This window comes from Chenopodium quinoa, unplaced genomic scaffold (genome assembly GCF_001683475.1).
Source record: "Chenopodium quinoa cultivar QQ74 unplaced genomic scaffold, ASM168347v1, whole genome shotgun sequence".
In the NCBI taxonomy this organism is placed as follows: Eukaryota; Viridiplantae; Streptophyta; class Magnoliopsida; order Caryophyllales; family Amaranthaceae; genus Chenopodium; species Chenopodium quinoa.
In genome coordinates this window covers 3,971,507-3,980,797 of record NW_018742914.1, presented here as the reverse complement: position 1 = coordinate 3,980,797, position 9,291 = coordinate 3,971,507, and the positions used below count along the sequence as shown (strand labels likewise).

General features: G+C 37.5%; 3 protein-coding genes across 3 annotated transcripts; all 3 read left to right on the top strand.

Moving 5' to 3' along the window:
- Positions 1 to 470: 470 nt before the first annotated feature.
- On the top strand, positions 471 to 3,203 carry LOC110727919 (exocyst complex component SEC15B-like). Its single transcript, XM_021907515.1, has one exon. It carries the CDS (start codon positions 560 to 562, stop codon positions 2,966 to 2,968), a length of 2,409 nt encoding a protein of 802 aa, XP_021763207.1. The 5' UTR covers positions 471 to 559; the 3' UTR covers positions 2,969 to 3,203.
- Positions 3,204 to 5,512: 2,309 nt separating this feature from the next.
- On the top strand, positions 5,513 to 5,974 carry LOC110727639. The gene has a single exon (XM_021907217.1). It carries the CDS (start codon positions 5,513 to 5,515, stop codon positions 5,972 to 5,974), a length of 462 nt encoding a protein of 153 aa, XP_021762909.1.
- A 2,085-nt stretch (positions 5,975 to 8,059) lies between these two features.
- Positions 8,060 to 8,941, top strand: LOC110727918. Its single transcript, XM_021907514.1, has one exon. It carries the CDS (start codon positions 8,266 to 8,268, stop codon positions 8,770 to 8,772), a length of 507 nt encoding a protein of 168 aa, XP_021763206.1. The 5' UTR covers positions 8,060 to 8,265; the 3' UTR covers positions 8,773 to 8,941.
- Positions 8,942 to 9,291: the final 350 nt, after the last annotated feature.

Here is a 9,291-nt window from a genome sequence, read left to right as displayed (position 1 = left end):
CATGTATTATTACAACAAAACCTTTGAATCAAACAAGCAATTACAAGGTTGATAATAAAGAAATCGGTCCAACAAAACCGCAACACGCCTAATCCTTAACGTCAACGCTCTCTCTCCATCATCTCACACCACATTCCCCAACTTTCCACCTTGTCAAAATCCATCACCTCCAAAATCCCCAAACTACCCCTCACCTCGCCCCTCCCTCCCAATCTGATTGAATTCGACGAGGTCGAATTGATTTGGGCCAATTTTTAAAGTTGAGTTGTCGAATTAGTTCGAGTCAATTTTTACAGTTGAGTTATACTCATACTAATTTATTACTACATGTTTAATAAGTCAAAATCTGGATCAAATATTTTTCCGAGTTGGTTTTAGATCGGCTCCAGTAGGTGTGTTTTTGAAACCTTTACGGCTCCCAGGGTATTCCCGTCATTTCACACCCTTCAACCTCTGTCCAAATCACCCACTTTCTCTCTCCTCCCTCCTAAATCTCCGCCATCTCTACTTTCTCTCTCCTCCTTCAACCCACTTTCCCTCTCCTCCCCCTCTCTCTCTAATGCAGTCAACAAAAAGTCGCCGGAGAATATCTCCGGCAGACGGCGGCGAAAACTCCTCCGGCGCCGATAAACAAGACCAACTCCTCCTCTCCTCCGCCATCTGCAACGGCGAAGACCTCTCTCCCTTCGTCAGAAAAGCTTTCGCCGCCGGAAAACCCGACTTCCTCCTCCACAACCTCAAAGCCTTCACTCGTTCCAAGGAATCGGAGATCGAAGAAGTCTGCAAAGCTCACTACCAAGACTTCATCCTAGCAGTCGATGATCTTCGCTCACTTCTCTCCGATGTCGATGATCTGAAATCGTCACTTTCGTTGTCGAATGCTCATCTTCAGTCAGTTGCGCAGCCATTGTTGAGCTCTCTCGATGCTTTCATCGAAGCTCGGAATATTAACAATAATCTGTTGATGTGTTTGGGGTCGGTGAAGATCTGCGTTGAGATTGTCGAGCTTTGTGCAAGGAGTAACGCGCATATTGAGAATGATCAGTTGTATTTGGCGCTACGATGTGTTGATCAGATTGAGAGGAATTTGCTGAAGATTGCGCCATCTTCGACATTGAAGAGGATGCTGGAGAAGCATATTCCGGCAGTTAGGGTTTATGTTGAGAAGAAAGCGAATAAGGAATTTGGGGATTGGCTTGTTGAGATTCGAGCTGTGAGTAGGAATTTAGGGCAGTTTGCGATTGGACAAGCGTCTTCGGCTCGGCAAAGGGAGGAGGAGTTGAGGATGAAGCAGCGACAAGCGGAGGAGCAGTCGAGGTTGAGTGTTAGGGATTGTGTTTATGCGTTGGAGGAAGAAGATGATGGACTGGATCTTGAGTTAAAGAGAGAAAATGGGGGTGGGAATGTCAATGGAGGGAGTCTAGGGTTTGATCTTACGCCGTTGTATAGGGCGTTTCATATTCATCAATCGTTGGGAGCTGAGGATCGGTTTAAGCATTATTATTTCGAAACTCGAAAGTTGCAATTGACTTCTGATTTCCAGGTATCTTCTATGACACCGTTTTTAGAGTCACATCAAACTTTTTTTGCGCAAATTGCTGGGTTTTTCATTGTTGAGGATAGGGTATTGAGGACTGGTGGGGGGTTGATTACGAAATGGGAGGTTGAGAATTTGTGGGAATTGGCTATTAGTAAGATGTGTTCTGTGTTAGAGGATCAGTTTTCGCGAATGCAGACCGCGAATCATTTGTTGTTGATCAAGGATTATGTGAGTTTGCTTGGGGTTTCGTTGAGGAGGTTTGGGTATCCGGTTGATGCTTTGCTTGATGTGTTGAGTAAGCATAGGGATAAGTATCATGAATTGCTGTTATCGGATTGTCGTAAGCAGATTACTGATGCGGTTAATGCTGATAAGTTTGAGCAAATGTTGATGAAGAAAGAGTATGAGTATTCTATGAATGTGTTAGCTTTTCAATTGCAGACTTCAGATATTACCCCGGCTTTTCCTTATGTGGCTCCTTTTTCGACTACTGTGCCTGATTGTTGTAGAATTGTGAGGTCGTTTATTGAGGATTCTGTGAGTTTTATGTCATATGGTGGGCAGTTGGATTCTTATGATGTGGTTAAGAAGTATTTGGATAGATTGTTGAGTGAGGTCCTTGATGAGGCTCTAGTTAAGTTAATTAAGACTTCTGTGTTTGGTGTTTCGCAAGCTATGCAAGTTGCTGCGAATATGGCAGTGTTTGAGCGAGCCTGTGATTTCTTCTTTAAGCATGCTGCTCAGCTCTCGGGCATACCTTTGAGAATGGCAGATAGGGGAAAGAGGCTGTTCCCATTAAAGAAGTCTCGTGATGCAGCAGAAGAAATGCTTGCTGGGATGATTAAGGTTAAGATAGATGGTTTTATGTCACTGATGGAAAATGTTAATTGGCTGGGTGACGAGCCTCTTCAGGGCGGTAATGAGTATGTGAATGAGGTTATAATATTCCTGGAGACTCTGGTTTCGACTGCTCAGCAGATATTACCCCCACAAGTTCTTAAGAGGGTTCTGCAGGATGTAATGTCTCACATATCTGGAAAGATTATCGGTGCTTTGATGGGAGATTTAGTGAAGAGGTTTAATGTTAATGCAATTACAGGGCTCGACATTGATATTCAGTTATTAGAGTCATTTGCAGAAAGTCAGGGATCTATTCTCTCCGAAGCTGAAGCAAATGAGCTAAAATTAGGCCTAGCTGAGTCGAGGCAGCTGGTTAATTTGCTTTTAAGCAATAACCCAGAGAACTTCCTAAATCCTGTTATCAGGGAAAAAACTTACAATGCTTTGGACTACAGGAAAGTTGTAACCATTTCTGAGAAACTAAGGGATCCATCAGATAGAAGCTTCTTCGCCACCAGGGGAGCTAAGCCGAATCCCAAAAGGAAGTCTCTGGACGCGTTGATAAAAAGGCTAAGGGAGGTTAGCTGATTTGACGTAGACCTGTAAGTAGCCAATTGCTTTATTTTGAGGAGGTGTTTATTGTTCTTGTTTCCTGATAGTTGTTCATTGCTAACTATATATGCAGATCCAATAAACATATTATTGTTTGTAAAATCATGTTTGATATTTTATCCTGTATGTAGTTTTCGATACCTACATTTTGATGTTGTATTTTATTCATTGAAAGAATAGTGAGATTTATTTATGATCTTTAACTTCAAAAGGTACTTCTTTTTCATTTGACAATTGTTTGTTCCCCTGATTTTTTGCCTCCTTTTAAGGTGTGCTCATCATTAGTTTTCTAAATTTGGCTCATCATCCTTCTCATTTCCAACCCCATGAGTCATACTGTTTAAAGAATGCTAGCTTCATGCTCCAAGATCTTGTACTTATCTCATTGATCTTGTCATCTAATTTTTCCCTGGCTAACTACAATTTAGCGTTATGATCATTCTTTGTCAAATTTTAATTTTGGTCACGATGAACACATTATTTAAAGCATAAATCAGAAATGGTTGTTCTTACTTAGTTTGATCTTCAATCTTTTGCAACCAATTTATTGTTACGTATAGTTGGCACTTGGCAGTCTTGGCACTATGAAGCTAGTCAGCTAGATTATGCTAAGTTATTTAGCATCAGTGCAGCAATGTTTTGATTTTTTAGAGGGAAGTCTTTGTTTTTGATTCATGTCATTTTTTTTTTGTTGGTAGTTATTTGGTAAACTCCTTGAACCTTTTGTTATCTCCTTATATACAGAGAAAATGGGAGTTTTTGGTAACAAGGTTAGGGTTTGACTATATATTAGATGGGATAATGCAAGAGGGAAGGGGGAATGGCCGGTTAAGTTAATGGAATGTCATGCTGTAAAATTGGTCAACGTAAACTAGTAAAGGGCATCATAAATATAAATGAAAGAGCATTACCCTGTTAAAATTCAGGCTAGCTGAGAGCTTTTTGGAGCATGAATGTTTTTTCATGGTGACAGTATATATAAACAGTCCTTTTTTTTTTTTTTTGGCTAGATATGAGCAATACATGACTGTACATCATAAGCTTAATTAGTAGAAGGTTGTTCATAATGGTTAATGAAAGCTTACTTATCCATGTATATGACTTTGTTAGGAATGGAGACATGTAGAATATTAAATTGGTGGTGTATTTAGTAGAAGTTTGGGAAAATTTGGTGTATTTGAAACTTAAACCTTTCATGAATGTATAGTTATTTCTTTGCCTAAGCTGAACATAACAGTGCTAGAATGGGACATTTTACAAATAAACATGTTAACAATGCTGCCATTGATGGTTCTTGTCTTTAGACCATGACATCATGTTATCTTTTCTAATTAGGATCATTGAATAGTTGACAATAGAATACAGAACAAATTGGAGAGAATGCTCCTCTTTTTTTTTTTTTTTTTTTTTTTTTTTAAAAAAAAAATTGTATGAATGAATGTACACTGAAAGTCTGAAACGAAGAAGCTACTTAAATACTTGCTTATTACAAAAACTTCTTGCTATAACTAACTTCCTGGAATCTAGGGAAGTTTGTTATTACATAATTTTGTATTTATACAAACTATCTTTCTCATATATTCTAGAATTGTTGGCAGCTCTGTCATCAACTTCTAGCTCTTCTTTTTGTTTGAGAGTGCTGTAGTATCATCGACTGCCATGTCTAATGTATTATGATCCAACATGGTTTGATCACCTATATCTTGCAAATGATCATCCTGCACATGATTTGTATGATCATTAATAGATCAACCAAGGTAAGTAGATTCTAGGGAGGACAAACGTCATGTTTGCCGCTTTTATTAGAAACTATTTCTTTGGCAGTGAAATATTGTTGCTGGACTGATGGCCAGGGCATAATTGGTTGAGCTTCACCTTGGTATTGAGACTATTGGTTTTTTTTTTTTTTTATTTTATTAGTGACTCAGACTTGTGCTCATTCACAAAGCTAATTGGCTTTGGTGGTGGCCAGTGGCTACTAGTAAGTGGCGTGTTTATATGTAGCGCCAACAAGCCAAGTAGTTACCGATATGGGTTCCATTTTTGTGTATCGTTGAGCAAAGACATGTAATCATGTCTTGGCTAACCACTCGATCAATATCTGATTGGTCTTGCGTTTGGTGGTACGCTCTATCAGCCTCTTTTGGACGGACTCCACCTTGGTTGTGGCGCTGATGACTTGTGTTGTCAATTGTCATCCACCAAGCCAAGCAGTCAATTTTACCCTTGTGCAATGGTGAATACTTTGTACTCTGTAATAGGGTATGACTATTCTACAAGGGTAGATTAATCAAAGACATTGTTGACGAATAGTAAGCTGGGTAATTCAGTCATTTATCCCTGATTACTCCCCTCGTGGAGCTCGAGTGAAATTCACTTATGTCCACGTTAATCAACTACCTATTCATAAATAATCAGACACGTGTCAAATATCCCTTATCCCACCAAATATAAATACTCCAATCCATCCAAACTTTTCATTTTGTCACACAAACTCAACTCACTTACCCATCCTTAGCAATGTCTTCATCAACCACCACAACACCCCTTCTCCTCCTCTTCCTCATCTCACTCTCCGTCGTCGCCACCGCCAAACCAACCGCCTACGAAGTCTTAGAGAGCTACGACTTCCCGGTCGGTCTACTCCCTAATGGAGTAACCGGCTACGAGCTCAACCCCGAAACGGGGGAGTTCAAGGCCTATTTGCCTCAAACATGTAAGTTCACCATTGAAGGATATGATCTCGAATACAAATCAACCATCACCGGGGTTATCTCGAAAGACCGTCTTACACACCTCAAGGGTATTAGTGTTAAGGTGTTGCTTCTATGGCTGAGTATCGTCGAAGTCGATAAGAAAAACGGTGAGCTTCAGTTCTCCGTCGGTATCGCCTCCGCGAACTTCCCCCTCGAAGGTTTCGAGGAGTCGCCGTCTTGCGGATGTGGGTTTGATTGTGATGATGCTAATCTTGCTGTTTTGTAGGGTAAGTTAGTTTATTTTATGTACTAGTATTAGATTAAAAATGTAAGGAGAATAATAAGAAATGTATTGGATATTTGGATTAACTTTCCACTTATTCTAGTTATAAAGAACATTTTTAATAATCATAATTATATATGATGAATGATTCCCTAATTTCTTTTTTGATAAAGTAAGTTAGACTTTCTTTGATGATGCAAAAAGTTCTTTTTTTAGGATTTGTAATAACAAATGATATGTAAAGGGATGAAGCATTGTTTTCCTTTATGAGATACATTTACATGTTTGGTATGTACTTTATTTTATCTTTCAAAAAGTTGATAAATAAAATGGTAAATGAACACGATTATTTGAAGCCCTATTAGAAAAGTTCCAAGTCATATAGTATAATAGCATTATCGATGATCCGCCGGGTTAAACCATCAGACTCGACTAAGAAAACCATGCCAGAGACTCCTCCTAGTAAGCATCCCCGGAATCCAGGGAGGTGCTCTTGAAGGCATGGCGGGTTCCAAGCTACACCCCTCTCTGCTATCAAATCATAGATCTTCCAGGGAAGACCTAATACCACACAACTTCTTGATCGATATGTTACAATTAGGAAATATTTCGTATAATTATATAGTGTCACAATAACTTATTGTGAGATAAATGTGATGACTTTTCGATTGAAGCTCTTATTACGGAGTATTTAGAAGAATTACTACGAACTTGTGATACCATCTCAAGATCGATTGATCGACTTGCTCTATTATTGTTTAGTATTCCGTCATCTAGTATGCCGTGAGTACGAACTAGATTTAAAGTTGTTGCTAACTTTAATGCGAAGGCGTGTTTCACGTGGGAATTTCCGCAAGTTCTACAACATGTGAATTGATGACATGAATCATGAGGTTCAAGATATGTGTTATGTTATCCATTTATCCTTATACGTAGTATGTAGGACAATAGTTCAAAATTATGTAGAAACTTTAAGTTCTACACTTCTACCCCTCCCTTCAATCAAATTTTTAGTTTGTGAGATTAGTGGTTCAATGTTGAATACTAAGTATTATATTTTACCTCTGTTACACATTATTTGCAACGATTTGACATAAAGTAGAGAGGGAAAATGTCTAATCGTTGCAAATAATATGTAACGGAGGTAGTATTTGAACTTGTGCTATACATGAGTCATTGAGTGTGATGGAGATGGAGGAATGATGGAATAAATTGATCTAGTTACTTGAGTACAAGGGGAACAAAAAAGCTTTGAGAATAAATGTTGATTCTCCTTTACTTTGTGGTCTTTAAACTTTGGGTGTGAGACAATTGTGAGATACATGAGAATTGGTTTATCAAAGATATATATGTTAAAATCATAAAAAAAGTATTATAAAGCAAGTAATAAAAGACGAACAGAGTATAAGAGCATCTCTAATTGCAGGTTAAATTTTAATTATCTTGTCATGTCACATGAGATGTAAGCTACTTTTCATTATTAGTTTGAATCCCAATAGTTTAGCTAATAAGGAGTAGCTTGTTATATAAAGGGTTGATTACCAAGATGTTTCCTCCTTTTACCAAGTTATTGTCAGCCATAATAGCTCACCAAGCAAATTTGTCATTTTAGCTACATTATTCAAAGTGAAAAGTGGAAACTTCTTTTTTTGAAAAAGAAAAGTGGAAACTTCTAACTATCATGTATTTGGTATAAAATATATATTGAGATGGTTCAAATAAGATCTGACATGAGTATGTTTTATCATAGCAATAAACACAAAACAAAGTCAAAGTGTAGTTTGTAAATAATGTAAATGACTCGTGGTAAAAGTCAAACGGTGTCAACTAAAAAAGAAGAATATCTCAAGTAACTCGTTACCAGCCATTAGATGGCGACATGCTCTTATAGCTAAACAATATTTTAGATTCGAAATAATTCTTATTACTCCTTAATATTTTACCAATATGGCAACAAGATCAGTTTTTTATTTTTTGATAAGAGCAACAAAATCATTTATCATCTTTCATAATCGATAATTTCAACCTAATTTTCAAACCCATAATTAATTAGGAGAGACTAGAACTTCGCTTAGCTGTTACTACCCCTTCAAATAAAATCTCTCAATTAAACACGTCAATTATCAAAATTTCCACCAATATTTTAGACCAATATTATTGCATCTTTTGGCACATCAATTTAGCCATATGTTGCATCAAATTTCCAACTAAAGACAAAATTAACACCCCAAAATACTAAAACTTCTATAGTACCAAATCAAAATTCACAACTTCTTCCTCATTTCACAATAACAATGGCATCTTCTTCTTCAATCCTCCTCTTCCTTGTCTCACTCATCACCGCCGTTGCCGCCATTAATGACAATCTATCAGCCTACGAAGCCTTGGAAACCTTCAATTTTCCAATGGGTATTCTTCCAAAAGGTGCTTTAGGGTATGAATTGAACGAAAAAACAGGAAGTTTCAAGGCGTTTTTAAATGGGAGTTGTAGTTTTTCATTAGAAGGGTCTTATCAGCTGAAATATAAGCCTACAATTAGTGGGTTTATCTCAAAAAACAAGCTTACTAAACTTACTGGGGTTAGTGTTAAGGTTTTCTTCGTTTGGTTGAATATTGTTGAAGTTAGAAGGGCTGATGATGAACTTGAGTTTTCTGTTGGAATTGCTTCTGCTAATTTCCCTATTGATAATTTCGAGGAGTGCCCGCAATGTGGGTGTGGATTAGATTGCGTCAATCATGTTGAAGATGATCAGGTTAGGGTGATTAATGATGATATTAGGTCTTCTGTTTCTTCGATTTGAGGGTTTTAATTTGTGGGTTTGTTTTGTTTTGGGGTTAATTTTAATGGTTTTTTTTTTGCCTTTTGTTGTTGGATCTTGCTGTGATTAAGCAAGAAAGATTTAAATTAACCCTTGTTGTATGTAAATTTGGACAACGAGAAATTATGATCATAAATCTGTTTTGCTTTAATTTTGTGCAGTTTTTAATGGTTGGTTGACTTCATACTTTGTGAATGTGTTTATCAATTGCTACTTTGTTAGTACTGAATTACCAATTGGTACTTGGATTAGTTGGTAAGCGGCTGTTTGGTGAGCTTCCCCCGGTTTGTTTCCGAATTAGTCGGAGTCTAGTAGGCTTATGTTGTACGTTTCTACAAATAATCCTTTTGTTAATAAAGAAACAGGAATGATGTCAAACCTTTTATCAAAAGATGTTGTGATGCTGTTTCTGATGTTTTTTAATCATGAAACTTATTAAAATATGATTGGGTTTGATTGAATTGTTGAGTAATCTCTCTGCTATTGAGGAATAGGAGTAGG